This window comes from Pan troglodytes, chromosome 4 (assembly GCF_028858775.2).
Source record: "Pan troglodytes isolate AG18354 chromosome 4, NHGRI_mPanTro3-v2.0_pri, whole genome shotgun sequence".
Classification (NCBI taxonomy): domain Eukaryota; kingdom Metazoa; phylum Chordata; class Mammalia; order Primates; family Hominidae; genus Pan; species Pan troglodytes.
Genome location: NC_072402.2, coordinates 138,237,975 through 138,257,762, shown reverse-complemented (window position 1 = coordinate 138,257,762; position 19,788 = coordinate 138,237,975). Strand labels below are relative to the sequence as shown.

General features: G+C 39.7%; 1 protein-coding gene and 1 non-coding gene across 12 annotated transcripts in view; one reads left to right on the top strand and one right to left on the bottom strand.

The window, feature by feature from the left end:
* Positions 1–2,989: 2,989 nt before the first annotated feature.
* ANKHD1 (ankyrin repeat and KH domain containing 1) overlaps positions 2,990–19,788 on the bottom strand; it is a 135,906-nt gene continuing 119,107 nt past the window's right edge. For 3 of the 11 annotated variants that reach the window (XM_016953938.3, XM_016953941.3, XM_063810747.1), the window contains 10 exons: positions 18,610–18,784; positions 16,402–16,849; positions 15,767–15,913; positions 14,818–14,967; positions 13,042–14,654; positions 7,296–7,472; positions 5,250–5,450; positions 4,578–4,753; positions 3,756–3,920; positions 2,990–3,480 (listed from right to left, as the gene is read on the bottom strand). In XM_016953938.3, coding sequence (XP_016809427.1) covers positions 3,421–3,480; positions 3,756–3,920; positions 4,578–4,753; positions 5,250–5,450; positions 7,296–7,472; positions 13,042–14,654; positions 14,818–14,967; positions 15,767–15,913; positions 16,402–16,849; positions 18,610–18,784 — 3,312 coding nt within the window. In that variant the 3' untranslated portion in view covers positions 2,990–3,420. Of the gene's footprint in view, positions 3,481–3,755; positions 3,921–4,577; positions 4,754–5,249; positions 5,502–7,295; positions 7,473–13,041; positions 14,655–14,817; positions 14,968–15,766; positions 15,914–16,401; positions 16,850–18,609; positions 18,785–19,788 lie in introns of those variants that run through there. The other 8 variants (XM_054684627.2, XM_054684629.2, XM_016953937.3 and 5 more) reach the window with 7 other exon arrangements.
* Positions 15,413–15,489, top strand: LOC112209343 (small nucleolar RNA SNORD45). Its single transcript, XR_002944084.1, has one exon. It is a non-coding gene; the product is annotated as a small nucleolar RNA SNORD45 (small nucleolar RNA).

The window sequence follows — 19,788 nt, the reverse complement described above, 5'->3', positions numbered from 1 at the left end:
TGGGATTACAGGCATGAGCCACCGCACCCGGCCCCAAAGGTCTTAAACAGTGGGAAGGAACCACATGTACTAAGTACTGCTCTCTCTGGCTTGAAATTATAATGTAGCCAGCCTTTCCCTTTCTTTTCTTTTCTTTTTTTTTTGAGAGAGAGTCTTGCTCTGTTGCCCAGGCTGGAGTGCAGTAGCGTGATCTTGGCTCACTGCAGCTTCCACCTCCTGGGTTCTAGCGATTCTCCTGCCTCAGCCTGCTGAGTAGCTGGGATTACAGGCACATGCCACCACACCTGGCTAACTTTTGTATTTTTAGTAGAGATGGGGTTTCACCATGTTGCCCAAGCTGGTCTCAAACTCCTGACCTCAGGTGATCCACCCACCTCGGCCTCCCAAAGTGCTGGGATTACAAGCGTGAGCCACCATGCCCGGCCTCCACTTCTGTAAGTTAACTTAAACTAAGGATGGTCCTCTCTTGCACTAGTTTTCGGATTGTGGGGAGGACTTGGCCAGAACCTACATGAAGAGAGGGAAACCATAGTTCCAAGTCCTGAAATTTCTTACCTCTGGTTAGGAGAGGCCACCATCGGCCGTCCAATTCTCTTCTTCGGTCTGGTTAGCTGAGGTGATGGGATTTCCCCTTTGAGAGCATGGACTGAAGGAAGCAGACTGGCCTATAAAAGGGCAAGTCAGCACACTGTAGCCACAATAGGTTTAAAGGGTCTTAAAACATTAATAATTTTATTGGTAGCGGAATTTTATTACATTGAACACAAGTTGAAATAAGTGGGTCCAGAAACCTTGATGATATAGTTTCATTCCTATAGTTTCATTTCACTGGGTTTGATCTATACCTTAGCAGGATGTTTCTTCACAACTTGAAGGCTCACTAAAGATGTGCAAGGTCTTCTTCTGCCTCCACTAAAATCTCAATACTGGCCCCCATAATAATGGCAGGATTTATTTCGATTCCTTATCAGAACCAATGCTAGGGGCTCTCAAATCTCAGCACTGTAAACAATCTAATGGCTTCAAATATTTCCGTATCTTATATTCTCATTCACAAGAAGAAATCCTGTGTTAGAACTAGAAGACTCTTGAGTTCAATTTCAGATGAGAAAAGTGAAACCCAGAAAGGTGAGATGATTTGCCTAAGGCCATAAAGCTTCAAGCGGCAGAAATGAAAATAGAATTTAGGCTCTGACTACTGACTACTGCTCCACTGTATCCATGCTGTCTCCTCCCATATCCCTTGTATATTTTGAAAGTAATTAAGTTCTTACCTGAGCTAGGTTTTATCCAAATGTTCAGGTTGGTAAAATAGCAGTAAAGTAGTGCCAGGAAGAGGCAGGCAGAGGAAGAAGAGATTTAGCAGGTGAAATGAGGTTGGGAGCAGGCTACTGGGATCCAAATAGTCAGAAAGAAAGGAAGGAAGTGCTGGTAAGAAGGAAGGGAGGAGCGTATCCTAAAGAACTACTCCCAACTGCACAACTGTTGTTTTCCTCCCAATTTTCCTAGGGATTCCTCATAATTATCTCCTTTCTCTTCATAAATTCTACTTACTGACCTGAAATAAAATTTCTCATTTGGTTGTCCTCAAGGTGCAGAATATGGACTTAAGGCTCCTCCAGACAATTCAACTGTATTGTAGACAGTTAAGATAGAATAAAACTCACCTTTTTGTCCCACTGAATAATTTATTTAATATTATTTCTCACTAGTATATATTTCATCAAGAGTAGTTTCATTCATTTCACCAATTTTAGGTGATTTTTCTTGTTGCTGTTAATGGTAAGTGGAAACAGCAAGATACACAGGTGATCCAAGGAGTCTTTTGTGCCCCACCCAACTGCCCCCACAAAGGTCAAGGGGCCCCTTAATGATACTTGATGTGGTTATCAATCACTACAAAGTAGTAGCTTCAATAAACAACACTTTCAAAATCCATTCAAAACAAAACATAAGACATAAGCTTAATTAAGGAAGCTTTCTCATATGTAAGATGATATAGAAGATTAAAGAAGCAGGTATATCTGACACAGAACAAACATGGTGTGTCTGATGTGGTCCTGGCTTTAGGACCTGGGCAGAGAAAATTAAGAATTCCTGTTGGCATAATGTAGAAAGGTGCTGCTAATATAGTTCTGTCCCTAGTTACTACTCTTTTTCTGTGCATCCTTCTTTGCCTTGATATGAGTTTTGGCTTCTCCATCAGCTCCAAACATTTTCTTGTTTTCTTTTCTGTATTGCCTATACTGACCAGGAAAAATTCAGCTATATTAAAACACAAATAAGTTGATGACTATACTTTTCAGTGGGATAACTTTTCCTTCTCTATGCTGATTCTCGGCATAGCCTATGGTTTGGCCAAAGCAGCCCATTCCAGGGTTCCTCTGTTTAGCTTGTTAAACTATTGACTCTCCATGCTTAGGGCCATGGAACTAAGCCCGGAATTACTCACATATTTATAAATATTACTCAGCTGATTCAATAATACAACAGAATGACAGGAGTCACCTCCTTCTTATGTCCCAACTCATATAAAGCTTCAAATATCTATAACCAGATAAATCTTTCAGATAAAAAAGGTCAGGAAGCACAGAAGGAACCTGAAGTTGATAATTTGGGTGTCCCTACATTTGTTTAGTGTCATCTGATTTAAATCCAATTGTTCTTATTGACATTCTCATGATCCATAGAGAAAAAAACCTATCAGTGGCCTATCTGCTAGCTAAAGTCAGATAAGACACATTGCCAGAGCTTGAAACTTTCTCATATGTTAAAGGATTATGGAAGACAACAAGGGAACAAGGAATGTTTAACACAGAATAAATAGGTAAATAGTCTTAAAAGTGCTTTTTCAAGGCAGTCTAAGAAGGGACTCAAGTGTTAAATGTGAGAAGCCTGTTACAAATATAGTATTAACCATCTGGTTCAATATAATGTGGATTGAGTGGTACCTGCATGACCACTGAAAGGATCACACCCCACTTCTAAAGACTGTTCATCTTTTTATTGAATATTCGGGTAAATATTTCACATTAATACAGGCTACATTACGTAGAGCCACTATATGACAAGAAATTTACTCAACTTTTTCCTTTTAAGTATGTAAACAATTATACATGTATTTATCACCCTAAAAGGTTGAAACATGTAATCAACTAATTCTCTTCTGCATACAAGTAGTATTCAGTATGTTTAGCCAAAAGCACTAAGGTCATATGATCTTAAGTTCAAAATGGCTAAACTAACCAGAGAACATAATCAGGTGGATAGGAAATCAATTTGTTCTTATACAATGGGCAATCAAATTTCCATTGCTAAAGCCTCAGAGAAAATTCCTTAGGCACATTAAAAAAAAATCCCCATGGTTCTTCCAAGGTCATAGGTTTCTTAAACAAGGCTAAAGAGTAAAGACCTTCTAACTTAGTTGACATATTTGAGATGCATGTTTCCAATATGAGGTGCCCACGTGCCAGGCCAAATCTGAAAAGGGGGAGGAAAAATTGGAATTTCTAATTAGGAATCTTTAGACAGTTACAAAATGAATATATAAATGCAATGGCAATTCACTGTTTCTGCCTAGGAAGAATACACATATATTAAATAAAGTGTTCAGTAGCATCATCTTGATATTGAAAAAGCAATCCAGATCGAAATGGTCAATTATGACTTTTGATATTCAGTACTTATACTTCTCACAAAACAAAAAGAATGATGTGACAAATCTAAAAAACAAAAGAGCATTAAGCCCATTTTACCTGCTGGGCATCAGTGCATTCAGTTGAATTTTGGATAACTTTTATCATAGGGTTCCAAGCAGGATCTGGATTGTGAAGTCCATTAAACAGAGGGCCTCCTGGAACATCAGCAAGCTGAGGATGAGAGGGTATTATGGTGCCTCCATACATGGAAATTGGCAGACCCTAAAACAGCAGGAAAAAAGATTTAATCATAAAATTACTATAAATTATAAAATTACTATAAATCCCATAATACCAGCTTAGACTTCTCTAATATTCCTCATTTAAAGAACTCCAAAAGATCCTATAAGTACAGTATGGCAGTGTTGAGAAAACAAAATGTTTATCTGCATCTGCAAAGCTTTTCAACAAAAAACAAGAGAGAGAAAGAAACTAAATCCAATATGAAATCATCAGGAAATTTCTCATATTTGATAAAAATAACCTCAACTTTCCCATATTTTAGTTTCATGAATAAGCTTGAGCTAAGAAGAAAATGGGAACTCTACATAATTGATTGCCGACATAAAGCTGTCAGAGCAGACAAGAAAGCATCACTGAACTCATGGCCAGCTTTTAAGAGGGGTAGAGGCCTCCCTCAAAGCTGTAGTAGCAGAGCACAAAGTGGCAAAACCCAAATCCCTCAGGTGTTTTCGGGGGATGGGGACATCTTCAGGACAAACTACTGTGGACAACTCTGTGCACTCCTGAAATTAAGCAAAAGATCTAGCAAAGCCACAGAAACAAAAGGGAGCATTATTTCAATACAAGGTATTCCCTAATGTGACTACATTGGCTGACAAAGTGTCAATCAAGTTACAGTGACGTTTGTCAACTCACTTTAGAAAAATCCACAAAACCACTTGCCATAGGCTGATGAAAAATGTTAGAGGGGGCTACCATTCCAGAATCATCTCTCTCCATTGGCTGATGTTGGGAGAATGTGCTTGGGTCTGGTAATTGTTGATGCATTGGATGGTTCCCCATCACAGATTGTGACCAACCTGATAAGCCTTCTGGAAAGAATAATTGAAAACAAAGTTTTAAATTTATTTGGATAAAACAACAAAACATTACCATCGTTATTACCAAACATGACCAAATGTTATTGAAATCTTTCCTCTGAAGAGCTCAAAGCATATTTATCACAGTCTTGCTAGCCAAAAAAAACCAGTTCCTGAAAAACTAGGTAAAGTCCTCTGAATACTCCACTTTACCCTGTCTTTTAAAAGACTAAGTACTCTCTGAAAGAACTCAAATGATTACTTAAGAGAGAAAGGACACACACTTTGAATCTTTTGTTTCTGATTAACTCTATGTATTACCTCAACCAATATTCCAGACTCTGAAATTGGACTGAACTCCTCAAAGATATAAACACCCTTCCCTAATTGAGTGTTAAACATAGGAACTAAGTTTTTTTTGTTTGTGTTTTCTAAGGAACTAAGTTTTAATGGCAAACCTACAGCTTACTTGAGATATCCCTCCAGAGAGAGAGCAAGGCAATTGTACCTGACACAGCATTGACACCAAATGACCAGATTCCACTGTGTCCAACGGGAGCAACAAAACTGGTCCCCGCCGGGGCTTGTGCAACAGACCCTCCTTGCCGAATTCGGGCCAGTCTCTCTGTTCCAATCGGGGGAGGTATCTTTCGATCTTGACTGGCACTGACTCCTTTTGGTTGGCCCAATGTTGGTGGGGCAGAAGTGGCTGAAAGAGGTGAAGATGATCCCGAAGAAACAGATGGAATAGGAGAGTCACCTGGTGGCAAAATATTTCTCTATTGTTTTATTACATATAAAAAACTATAAGAATATGAGAAACCTTGTTGGAAAGATCTATTCCACAACATAAGTTCTGTAAAGAAAATTTTCATTTTAAAAGAACATTCAAATAAAACATAATTTCTATAAACATTATCCTACACGATTTCTGCCTATAATAAGTATACAATAGTCTAAAAAATGTTTTCCCAATTGAACTAAACAATGCTAGAAAGGAAGCAGGCCACATTTGTTTTTTTATTCTAGCTCTAAATAATCTGCTCAAAACATTATTGTCACTTTTTTTTTTTTTTTTGAGACGGAATTCTGCTCTTGTTGCCCAGGCTGGAGTACAATGGCGTGATCTTGGCTCACTGCAACCTTTGCCTTCTGGATTCAAGTGATTCTCCTGCCTCAGCCTCCCGGGTAGCTAGGATTACAGGCATGCACCACCTCACCTGGTAATTTTGTATTTTTAGTAGAGACGGGTTTCTCCATGTTGGTCAGGCTGGTCTCAAACTCCCAACCTCAGGGGATCTGCCCGCCTCAGCCTCCCAAAGTGCTGGGATTACAGACGTGAGCCACCACGCCCAGCCACATTTTAAAATTAACTAAAATGTGGCAATATTTGCACAGTACCTAGCATATTTTCTAGAAAACATCTGGTGACCCTCTATACTTGTTAGTCTTTTCTTTTTTCCCTTTCTACAGCCCTTTTTGTTTCTATAAGGAAATAAGGTCAAATGTTAGCAAAGCATTATATGATTTTGATTCACAGCTTTGTTTCTTAATGGAACTCTTGGGTGATTTGGGTAATTTTCCTTGTCAAAAAAGCCAATACTCACTGACTACCTCATGATGCTAATTAAAATAAAATAAAAATCCAATTCTGTTCAATTCCACATACTTCATCTGTTCTAAACATTGAAATAAATAGAACAAAGGGGCCAGGCAGGTGGCTCACGCCTGTAATCCCAGCATTTTGGGAGGCTGAGGCAGGCGGACCACCCAAGGTTAGGAGTTTGAGACCAGCCTGGCCAACATGGTGAAACCCTGTCTCTACTAAAAATATAAAAATTAGCCAGGCATGGTGGCGGGCACCTGTAAACCCAGCTGCTCGGGAGGCTGAGGCAGGAGAATCGCTTGAGCCTGGGAGGCAGAAGCTGGAGTGAACCAAGATCGTGCCACTGCACTCCAGCCAGGGCAACAGAGCGAGACACTCTATCTCAATCAATCAATCAATCAATCAATAGAACAAAGGAATATTTTAACTTATAAAAGGCAATAGTTTCATAAAATGTAAAAATACATGAGAAATCACACCAAACTGACCATATACAAAAATTCAACTTCTTTCCAGATTTACGAAATAATTTTACAACACTGCTTCCAAAGGGTCCTTTTGTAAAACTACTTGCGGTACTTTTTTTTTTTTTTAAATAGAGACAGGGTCTTGCTGTTGCCCAGGCTGGTCTCCAACTGCTGGGCTCAAGCGATCCTCTTGCCTAGGCCTCCCAAAGTGCTGGGATTACAGGTGTCAGCCACTGCACCCAGCCTAGTACCTCTTTTCTTGATCCAAGTTCTACTGTAAAACATTTTTGGCTTGAAAGAATAATTCTCAAGTTTTCTATGCTAAAAATGACTGACAATTTTTTCACATGACCACAGAACAAACCTTGGGCATCTGTATACCACTTAGTTTACTGAAGTTACAACATGGTGTTGTAACTGAAATAAATGATTTAATAACTTATTCAAAACTCTTTGGGAAGAGTTCCTCCAGGATTCCTACATGAGTTTGAGGCGCTTGTCCAAGGATGGGGAGAAAAATGTTGTCTGTTGAAACTAGGAGTCCCAACAGGAGCTGGCCCTTGCAGGAAAACCCTTGTTCCTGGTATGCCGGAAAAACTTGCCAGAGGAGCAGAAGAGGAAGATGGGGAGCTGCCTGATGGGTCAATGGATGGTAACCCTGAAATAAAACAGGTCCAAGACATCCAATTAGCTAAAACTTTAAAATTGAAAGCCCAAGAAGACTTCCACCAAAGTGAGATAAGCTGTAAAAATAACCAAACAAATAAATAAAAGATAGCATGTGGCTCATTTTCACAGACCACAGCAAAAACAATCCATCTATGTGATACTGTATGGCCAAATCCATTTTTTCCTTACAGTCCAGAAGAATATCGCCAAACAGCACTAGATACAGGAAAATGGGCTCAATGTTTAATAAGAGTGTCAGTCACCTGGAGTAATGTTCTAGATGAATCTCAAAGCTTTTAACTGGAGGGGATATGAAATGGGAGTATGCTGTAACTAAGTAGCACCCAACAATAACTTCTGCATTCCCTTTTGTAGTCAAAGTACAGCTTTTCATCTGTATAACTATAGTCATTTCCTATAGAAGATAAGTAACAAAATCTACCAATGTTTCCTTCCTCACAAAGAGGAAAAGCCTACTACTGAGGATAATTTCAGTATTCTGATAGAAAATATCAACAGTTGCAAACTATTATCAAAGTTTCTATCTAGTTTGTATAAATCTGAACTTAGCCATCTTCTCAAATTCCATTGCTTTCTCTGGAAAATGTATTAGGAAAAGAGGATGAAGGTCTGGAAAAGGATTATGGTTTATTATTTCAGGAAAAAGTAGTTAATATCAACATCGACTGTCAAAATTTCTTTTAAGCAGGTCTTATTTTCAGACTTTGATTTCCCCATCATTTAAAAAAAATGACTTCGAGATGTAATTCACATACCATATAATTCACCCATTTAAAGTATGTAATTCATTGGATTTTAGTATACTCACAGGATTGTGCAACCATCACCACAATCAATGTTAGAACATTTTTGTCTCCCTTAAAAGAAACTCCATACTCATTACCTGTCATTCACTGGGTCCTCACCCTCATATTTCCATTTCTTTTTTTTTTTTCTGAGACGGAGTCTTGCTCTGTCACCCAGGCTGGAGTGCAGTGGCACGATCTCAGCTCACTGCAAGCTCCGCCTCCCGGGTTCATGCCATTCTTCTGCCTCAGCCTCCCAAGCAGCTGGGACTACAGGCATCTGCCATCACGCCTGGCTAATTTTTTGTATTTTTAGTAGAAACGGGGTTTCCCCATGTTGGCCAGGATGGTCTCGATCTCCTGACCTCATGATCCACCCGCCTCGGCCTCCCAAAGTGCTGGGGTTACAGGTGTGAGCCACGGCACCCAGACTCATATTTCCATTTCTAAGCAATCACTAATCTTTCTGTCTCTATAGATTTGCCTACTCTGGACATGTGGGTAACTTAATCCATTTCCTACTTATTTCAGACTTTCATTATTGTGGTAGGCAACAGTAGGCAATTTATTACTGTGCTTTCCTGACAAAAAAAATTAAATTTTCTAGTGCTAACCAAAGTAGATGTTAGCAAAACCTAGAGGTAGTGAGAATACTGAATGTGGCTTTAAAAAGTCTGTAAGTAGGAAATGAATCATTTCTTTCTTTTTTTATTGAAATGAATCATTTCTATAATAACTTCTTGTTTTTTGTTTTTGTTTTTGTTTTGAGACAGGGTCTTGCTCTCTCACTCAGGCTACAGTGCAGCAGTGGTGTGATCATGGCTCACTGCAGCCTCGACCTCTGGGCTCAAGCAATCCTCCTGCCTAGCCCCGCTGAGTAGCTGGGACTACAAGCGTGTACCACCACACTGAGCTAATTTATTTTTATTTATTTATTTTTTTGAGACGGAGTCTCGCTCTGTTGCCCAGGCTGGAGTCCAGTGGTGCGATCTCGGCTCACTGCAAGCTCCGCCTCCCGGGTTCACGCCATTCTCCTGCCTCAGCCTCCCAAGTAGCTGCGACCACAAGCGCCTGCGACCACGCCTGGCTAATTTTTTTGTATTTTTAGTAGAGATGGGGTTTCACCGTGTTAACCAGGATGGTCTCGATCTCCTGACCTCGTGATATGCCCGCCTCGGCCTCCCAAAGTGCTGGGATTACAGGCGTGAGCCACCGTGCCCGGTCCCACACTGAGCTAACTTTGAAATTTATTTTTTATCGAGACAGGGTCCCACTATGCTGCCTAGGGTGGTCTCGAACTCCTGGGTTCAAGTGATCCTCCTGACTTGGCCTTCCAAAGTACTCAAATTACAGGTGTGAGCCACCACACCTGGCCACTGTCAATATTTTTACAGTGAAATCTGTCAGTCTTTTGCAAAGATCATGATAGCTTTTTTTTTTTTTTTTTTTTTTTTTGGAGACAGAGTCTTGCTCTATTGCCCAGGCTGAGTATAGTGGCACAATCTCAGCTCACTGAAACCTCTGCCTCCCAGGTTCAAGCGATTCTCCTGCCTCAGCCTACTGAGTAGCTGGGATTACAGGCACCCACCACCATGCCTGGCTAAATTCGGTATGTTTGGTAGAGACGGGGGTTTCCCCATGTTGGCCAGGCTGGTCTTGAACTCCTGACTTCAAGTGATCCACCCAACTCAGCCTCCCAGCACAGGCGTGAGCCACTGTGCCCAGCTAATCATGATAGCTTTTAAAGATCATGATGTGCATTTTAGGGACCTAAATGTAGATGCCACATAAATGTACTTTTTAATAGCTTTACTGAGATTTAATTCACAAACCATACAATTTACTCATTTAAAGTTATACTATTCAGTAGCTTTTTGTATATTCACAGAATTGTGCATTCATGACCACATCAATTTTAGAACATTTCTGTTATCCTAAAAAGAAACTCTGAAGCTGGGCATGGTGGCTCACACCCGCAATCCTATCTCTTTGGGATGCCAAGGTAGAATAATTGCTTGAAGCCCAGGAGGTTGAGGCTGCAGTGAGCCATGATCACGCCACTACACTCCAGCCTGGGCAACAGAGTGAGGCCCTGTCTCAAGAAAAAAAAGAAAAAGAAATTCTGCACCCCTAAGCTATCACCCACCCTCCAATCACCCCTTCATCCTAGGTAACCACTAATCTACTTTCTGTCTCTATGGATTTGCTAATCTGGATGTTTCACATAAATGGAATCATAAAATAAGTATCTGGTCTTTTGTGACTGGCTTCTTTCATTTAGTAAAATGTTTTCAAAGTTCATCCATGTTACAGCATGAATCAGTACTTCTTTTTTTTTTTTTAAGACAGAGTCTCGCTCTGTCACCAGGCTGGAGTGCAGTGGCGCGATCTCAGCTCACTGCAACCTCCACCTCCTGTGTTCAAGTGATTCCCCTGCCTCGGCCTCCTGAGTAGCTGGGACTACAGGAGCGCACCACCACACCCAGCTAATGTTTTGTATTTTAGTAGAGACAGGGTTTTACCATGTTGGCCAGGCTGGTCTCGAACTTCTGATCTCATGATCCAACCACCTCGGCCTCCCAAAGTGCTGGGATTATAGGCGTGAGCCACCGCGCCCGGCCCTTTATTTCTTTTTATACCAAATACAAAATATTACGTTCTATAGATATACCACATTTTGTTTATCTGCTTGTCAGTTAATGAACGTTCAGTTGTTTCTACATTTTGGCTATTATGAATAATGTTGCTATGAACATTGGTGTGCCAGTTTTTCTATAGACATATATCTTCCCTAGGAGTAGAATAACGGGATCATATGATCACTCTTACGTCTAACTTTCTGAGGAACTGTGAAACTGTTTTTCCAAAGCAGATGTACCATTTTACATTCCTACCTACCATGTATAATGGTTTCAGTTTCTCTCTATCTTTTCCCATCTTAAGTATTACTACTTTTTTTTTTTTTTTTTTTCCTGACAGTCTCGCTCTTTTGTTCAGGCCTGGAGTGCTGTGGCATGATTTTGGCTTACCGCAACCTCCATCTTCTGGGTTCAAGTTATTCCTGTGCCTCAGACTCCCAAGTAGCTGGGACTACAGACCTGCACCATCATGCCTGGCTATTTTTTTTATTTTTAGTAGAGATGGGGTTTCACCATGTTGGCCAGGCTGGTCTCAAACTCCTGACCTCATGTAAACCACTTGCCTCAGCTTCCCAAAGTGCTGGGATTACAGGCATGAACCACCACGCTCAGTCGGTATTACTACTTCTTACCTGAAAACTAGGAAAGTAAACTATATCCGTGAAAAGAGCATCAACAAAAGAAACCATACAAGCAGTTAAGAAATGGGGCCAAGATTATTAATCCCAGGCCCTAGAAGGAAGGTCAAGGATTAATGCTTCCTATCACATCCTGGGTACTGGCAATGAGCTCTTCTTTCACCCTGGGGCTTCTCAAAGTCTATATTACTTTCCCCAAATGAAAAGTTGTAATAGATGCCTATTTACAGAGAGGAAGGGAAAAAATTTAGAGAATATTTTGGACCATAGATAGTCATATGCAGGCTTCTATTTCTATTTGAAATACAATATAACAGCTATGTTTTCCTGAAAAGACAAATGGAAACATATCTGAAATGAAAGCTAAGGCTATGCCATATTCATAACTCACAAATAATTTTAAACAACATAGGTCAGTTTATAATTAGCAACAAAGTAGCATGGAATATGGGGCAGTTTTCCAACTGGAAGAGAAATGCTAAGAGGCAATAGTGCCATATTCTGGGTCGGCCACATTTTTAATTTGTTTTTCAGAACAGTGCAGATTAGACTAAAATTTGGCTCTTAAACTATAGAAAATAGATTCTGGTTCTCCAAATATCTCCAAGCCAAAACTGACCTCAAATCTGTCTATATATTTCTCATAATGCCTCGGCAGCTAATTTATAATTTCAAAGAAGCAATAGCTAAATCTACATTGGTCTTTCAAAAGTAAGAGCCTATAAATGACTGAGTCTCTTCAAATAGCTGTATCTAGGCTGGGCACGGTAGCTCACACCTGTAATCCTAGCATTTTAGAAGGCCAAGGCAGGCGGATATTGCCTGAGCACAGGAGTTCGAGACCAGCCTGGGTAACATGGCAAAACCCCGTCTCTACTAAAAATACAAAAAATTAGCCAGGCATGGTGGCGCATGCCTGTAGTCCCAGCTACTTGAGAAGCTGAGGCACGAGAAATGCTTGAGCCTAGGAGGTGGAGGTTACAGTGAGCTGAGACTGGGCCACTGCACTCCAGCCTGGGTGATAGAGTGAGACCCTGTCTCAAAAAAATAAAATAAAATAATAAAAATAAAAAATAAAATACATAAAAAACAAATAGCTATACCTAAAATAAACAACAGAGTACTATTAAACAATGTAAATTATGAACTTGTGCCTAAACACCTTTGCAACTTCAATTTTTTAAATCTAAGAAATGCAAACAATCACTATGATTTTTTTTTAAGTCTGTAAATTTGGAATCCTTGAAACATCCCTGGAGTTTTTTTTATTAATATGAATAGACACCAATTCCAAGAAAATGGACTTACACTATGGTATAACTTCCTTACCATGAGGGACAGAAAGATCACAGAGAGAATCTAAAGCAGCTCATTATATGTGAGTGATTTACCTCTTGCTACTTTTTTTGTCCACTTAAGGTGAGATTAGGCCATAGGAGCTCCAAACTGAACTGCAGCAATAGTTAATAACTTACCAACTGGACTAGTAGAAACTCGCTGGGAAGGTGGTCTGAAGCCAGGTGCCTTTGAGTTATCAGGGTGCATGTTTTCCAAGTGTCCAAGCACTGAGTTACCCAGGAACGCTGACTGAACAGTGAAAGAGGCATCTGTAGCAACTCGTGAGGACAGTGGACCATCTCCCCAGCCCTGGTTAGCTGGCACCTGACTACTATCAAAAAGACTGCTGAAGTGATTGAAAAGTGTGGCTGGGCCAAATGTAGGTGGCAAAGACTTATTTGCTGGGTTTATGTGCATCTGAGAACCATTCATAATGTTCACAGCTGAAGAAAGCTGCACTGCAGCTGGTGGGCCTTGAGGTGGTGTTAAAGTAACTGGATTTGTAACAAAAATAGACTGGGGATCCTGGTGAATAGTTGCATTTGGTACCATGGAGTAAAAAGAACCTCTGGGCTGCATTCGATGAGAAACTCGAGGTGCTGGTACAGCTAACTGAGGTAAATTACTGGTGTCCTGATTATCAGCAGCAACCATTCTGGGTGATGTCAAAGTCAATGGAGCAGGTTCTGAGTTAGATGCAAAAGGCATTGACATAGGACTTAAATCAGACACACTGGATGGCTGTGCCTCCTCTTGTGTGTTACTGGAAGTAGGAGTGGGACTACTGGATGGGTGAGTTTCTGGAGCTCCCGGGGTGTTGCTGGCAGAGCTACTGCAACTGTTTGCAGTTGAAGATGGGGTACATAGGTTTGCCATGGGCTGGTCCTGTGTGGACACTTTCTCTTTGGTGGGTGACACAGCAGAGAAAGACTCCATCTTTTGTGAAGAAAGCTGTGCTTGAGAAGTACTTGCAGGTAGAAATGTGGTGGGAGCTTGCCCGCTAGTGATAGGTGCAGAGGAGACAGAAGGCAGGGAACTACAAGTGCTTGTCACAGAAGAAATCACTGTTGCTGGAGGACTCGTCTTAGGCACACAGGCAAACAACTGCTTTCTGACTGATGAAGGAGTCCGGGTATTAGTGACACACAGTTGCTGACTGGCAGCAACTACAGAAGAGACAGTGATAGGACAACTGGCAGCAGCTAGTCCAGCAGACTCTGAGGGTAAAACAGTCCCGTTCTGGTTAGGTAGACGGCTTGTGTTATTATGCTTTGGAGAGCTATTTGTGTTGCCAGGATTCACAGGTCTCACTGGGAATGGTCCCCATGTGTTAGGAGAAGGTGAGAAGGTTCCTCCAAACTGGGCCATGGGTAAGCGAGGATGCCGAATCTGTTGCATAGTTTGAGCAGCCAGCAGGGCAAAATGAGGGTGAGGATAAGCTAAGGGTAGAGAAACTGGGAAAGAAGAACGTACATTTGTTGGAACATTCTTATTAAGTTTATTAGTGGGCTGGAACGTAGATAACGTTGTTGCCTGTGAAGTTACAAGAGTTGGAGCACCCAAAGGAAATGCATTTTTACTGGAAGCTGCTGTGGTACCTACTCCAGATGAGAAGTTAGCATGAATTGATTTGGTGCTGGCAGGTGTTCTGATATGATTTTTAGGAATCAAGTCTTCCAGTTCCTTAGCAGGATCTTGAATGAGTGCATTGATTAGTTGAACTGCATATCTTGTTGATTCTGTGCCACCCCTGAGGGAAAAAAAAAACAGAAACAAGACCAAAAACATTAAAAAAAAAAAAAAAAAAGGTAATCTTAACCATCAAATAAAGTTCTTAATTATATCATACCTAACAAAGGTATGCTTCTTATAATTTCTACTCAGAACTAGCAGTATACATTTTGCACAATTACCTTATTGTGATCATTCTCTCGCCATTCTTATCTTTTTGTTTATCCACATCAATATGGGCACCAGTAACATCCTGTATTGCAGTGATGTTGCATCCACCTCTTCCCATTATCCTGGACACCACTGAGGCTGGAACAGACAATTTCTTTGACCTATAAAATGAAGAATACACATGAGCTTATGAAATTAAATGTCTCTTTATTAAAAAAGATGTCTTAGTAAGTATGTTCATGGACATTTTGTAGAATAACATTTCTTAAATGCTAAAGAGGAAATTATTAAAAGTTTTTATTTTAGAAACTGATCTCTTGTAATATTGAATTGAATTTAGTAAAGTTAAAAATTACATTGCCTCTGCAGTTTCAGAGAACCTAATTTTAAAAATTACACTGCCACTGAAAACAAAAATTATATTTAAATCACTCACAATATAAGCATTCAAATCTGCCCAAAATATTACACATCAATTAAACTGCAATGACCCTGTTAAAATAATGAATACCATATTATTAAAATCCACACAGAATAACTATGCTAGCATATTCATTTTAAACCAGTATCAACAGCTCATACTTAGCAATAAAAAATAAAGCCTCAGGTCAATGATGAGCTGACATGTATTCTGAATCTAAAGTTGATTATTAGTACTTTAGTTCTAGAATTACTGAGACATGAGAAAGAAAAAAAGCAAGAGAAAGCCTTTACATTTGAACTACATAAAAAGCAACTGAGGTTATCCAAAAAAGCCAAAATTTCTTGTGTCATATAAAATATGCATGCAAAATTTACATACTGCTTCTAATTTTGCTTTAGCATATTCTGGATTTAGTGTGGCAATGCAGTTTAAAATAATAACCACATTCAAATTATTCATTAATTAACGAGGTAGCCATCTCACATGAGAAAGGGAAAATATATGAAAGCTAAAAAGATGGAACTAATTCTATTTACCTTCGTACAACTTCTTTCCACCCTTCTTCTCTTTTCTGACCCCTTTTAGGGCTAGTGAGATTCAGCTTTATGTTTGGAGAGCTTAATGGCAATGACACTGTCTTGTAGCTGGTTGACAAGGAATTAGGAGTCACTTCACCTTCAAGTCTAAGAAGAGACAAATAGCAAGTACAATAAAAGATAAGTTTTAAGATAGAAACTCAAGAGACTATTGCTTTATAGCCAGAGTTATGCTGAAATATTCGTATTAAACTTTGGCACATCAAATAATCAATGAGTCAGAAAAACAGAAATAGAGCAAAGAACCCATCATTTATTTTAGTATTAAAATGGATTCAGATGCCAAAAATTAGACTATAATCAATAAAAATGACATAGTTAGATAAAATCAAAGCATGCAAATATTTTCAACTTCAGACTATGAATCCTATAAAAATTTCTAATAATCTCATTTCCTAACTAGCAAATGATAAAGAGGACATGGGTGAATTTCAGTTTTGAATATTGAAGACAGATAATGTGGTAGACTTCAATTGTTTAACACAACTTGTACTTGGATTAATATACTTCAAATTATTGTGCCAGGCATGAAGAAGGAAAGATGCAGGTAGAGTTAACAAATCAGAAAAATTTACCGTGTCTGAGTTCTGGAAGTAGCAGTACTTGTCTTTTCTTCTTGGGAATGAAGGAGCAGTGAGGGGTATTTAGAGGAATTCACATCCATCACAAAATTTAACTCTTGGCTTTTACCACCACTGCTACTCTCACTGTTGCAGTCTGTGCTGTCCAAGTTATCTGAATCACTATTCCCACCTGCACCACCACCTCTAGGTTCTCCATTTATTTTATTTTTATCTGCCTTTTGTTGGGCTAAAGACATATGTTGTTCTGGTAAAATTAAATGTGCTGTAGGAGGGGTTTCTTTTGTTTTGTTCTTCTTATTTTTCCGATTGGTGCTGGGAGTTGTCACCACATTGGCCCTTTTTTTCCCAAACACATTTGTGAATGTTGCAGATGTTGCAGAGATTCCAATCGTAGTGGTGGTGGTTGCACTAGGAGGTTCTATGGGAACTTCTTGCTCCACTGAAATTGTTAAAAAGAATAAAAATCATACTAAGTCACAGATCTCAAAACAAATTCTGACAGAATATATTTGATAATTCATAATAATTCAGTGTTTTACATCATATTTTCCTTTCACCAGTATTCACTAAGAAATAAAGAAATCTTTTTTTTTTTTGAGACGGAGTCTTGCTCTGTCGCCCAGGCTAGAATGCAGTGGTGCGATATTGGCTCACTGCAACCTCTGCCTCCTGGGTAGCTGGGACTACAGGCATGTGCCACCATGCCCGGCTAATTTTTGTACTTTTAGTAGAGACAGGGTTTCACCATGTTGGCCAGGCTGATCTCAAACTCCTGACCTCATGATCCACCCGCCTCGGCCTCCCAAAGTGCTGGGATTACAGGCGTGAGCCACTGCGCCCAGCTGAAATAAAGAAATCTTTTACTGTGGCCAGGTGCAGTGGCTCATGCCTGTAATTTCAGCACTGTGGGAGGCCAAGGCAGGTGGATTGATTACTTGAGCTCAGGAGTTCAAGATCTCCTGGGCAACATGGCGAAATCTTGTCTCTACAAAAAATAAAAAAATTAGCTGGGGATGGTGGTGCATACCTGTGGTCCCCGCTACTTGGGAGGCTGGGGTGGGCGGATCACCTGAACCTGGGGGGCAGAGGTTGCAGTGAGCTGAGATTGCACCACTGCACTCCAGCCTGGGTGGCAGAGGGAGACCTCATCTCAAAAAAACACACACAAAAAATCTTTGCTCTTGTTAGCCTAATAAATATTTACTATTATTTGTTGTTAGAACAAATATAAAATATTATATTTTCTTATCTAAGGTGGTATAGGACACACATACTAGCAACATTCTTAATATTCTTTTTTTTCTTTTTATTTTTTTTTTGAGACAGAGTTTTGCTCCTGTCACCCAGGCTGGAGTGCAATGGCGTGAACTCCGCTCACCACCTCCGCCTCCCAGGTTCAAGCAATTCTCCTGCGTCAGCCTCCTGAGTAGGTGGGATTATAGGCATGTGCCACTACGCCTGTAATCCCAGGCTAATTTTGTATTTTTTTTTTTTTTTTTTTTAAGTAGAGACGGGGTTTCACCATATTGGTCAGGCTGGTCTCAAACTCCTGACCTCGTGATCCGCTCTCGGCCTCCCAAAGTGCTGGGATTACAGGTGTGAGCCATTGCACCCGGCCCAATATTCTTAATATTCTTAATTCTAGTCTCATGAACCCAAACCACAATATAGTTTGAATTTAGGACATTTTTCAAATAGTATTTTAGAATTAGAATCCAAGTAGAACAAAATTATTTGCCTACTACAAGCACTGCCAGACAGTACAATAAATAACTCTTTGAGAGTACTAAACCCATCTCTACTGACATTTCAGGCCTCTATATCCTTGAGCCTGAATCTCAGCTAAAAGTAAACTGAGAAACTTTACTTCTAATCAGGAGAGGAAGAGTTAGAGAAGAATCTCAAAAAAAGGTGGCAAACTTCTTACTGTATTGCTTTTAGTATATATGCAGTGTTTTACAAGGTGACTTAAATTACAACTGAATTTATTCAAATTATGCGCTTGTTTTCCCTCTTGTTTCTCTGCATTAATTTACAATGCAAAACACTTACAAATATTTACTATAAAAGTCATTGTCCATTTCAGATTAATAAAGTAATCAAATGTTTAATTAGAGTTAACTAGAGCAAAGAGCACTCAAAATGAAGTTGATAAACAAAGGAGAATTTTATCGTTAATTCAGATGGTTTGTTTCTCACCATCTTCATCATTCTCCTCTTCATCTTCATCCTCTGGTAGTTCCAAATTCTCCTTAGGTTTGTTTTCTTCATCTTCTTCCTGTTTCCTTTTCTGTTCCTCTTTTTTCTTTTTTCTCTTTTCTTTTCTTTTTTCTCTTTTAGCAGCAAGAGCCTGCTTTCTGCTCTCTTCTCTTGACTGGAAATAAAGCAGGTATATAATTTTACCAATAAGGCAGTAATGTAAAATAAAGAATGAAATGATATTTTTATGATACACAGGGATTTCCATGGATGTTACTCTCAAAACACATTTATAAATGCCAACAAGAAAAAATAAACTGGACACCACCAAAATTAAAAACTTTTGTACTTCAAAGGAATCATCAAGAAAGTAAAAAATCAGCTGGGCGTGGTGGCTCACACCTGTAATCCCAGCACTTTGAAAGGCCGAGGTCGGTGGATCACCTGAGGTCAGGAGTTCAAGACTAATGTAGCCAACATGGCGAAACCTCATCTCTACTAAAAATACAAAAATTAGCTGGGTGTGGTGGCACGGACTTGCAGTCTCAGCTACTCGAGAGGCTGAGGCAGGACAATCACTTGAACCTGGGAGGCAGAGGTTGCAATGAGCCGAGATCATGGCACCGCACTCCAGCCTGGGTGACAGAGTGAGACTGTCTCAAAAAAAAAAAAAAAGTAAACAGTCAACCTATAAAATGGGAAAAATATTTTTGCAAATCATACAACTGGTAAGGGACTTGTATCTATAATATATAAAAAAATCTTACAACTCACAAATGAAAAGACAGTCCATTTAAAAAACAGATTATGAAAACATCAAGTTATATGCAGGCTGGGCATGGTGGCTCACGCCTGTAATACAAGCACTTTGGGAGACTGAGGAGGAAAGATTGCTTGTGCCCAGGAGTTTGAGCCCAGGAGTTTGAGACCAGCCTGGGCAATATAGCAAGATCCCATCTCTGTAAAAAAATAAGAAAATTAGCCAGGCATGGTGACCTATGCCTGTAGTCCCAGTTACTTGGGAGGCAGGAGGATTGCATGTGCCCAGGAGTTTGAGGCTCTAGTGAGCTATAATCATGCCACTGCACTCAGCCTTGGCAACAGAGTAAAACCCTGTCTCTTAAAAAAAAAAAAAAAAGGAAAAAGAAAAAAATTAATTAAAAAAAAACCAAGTTATAC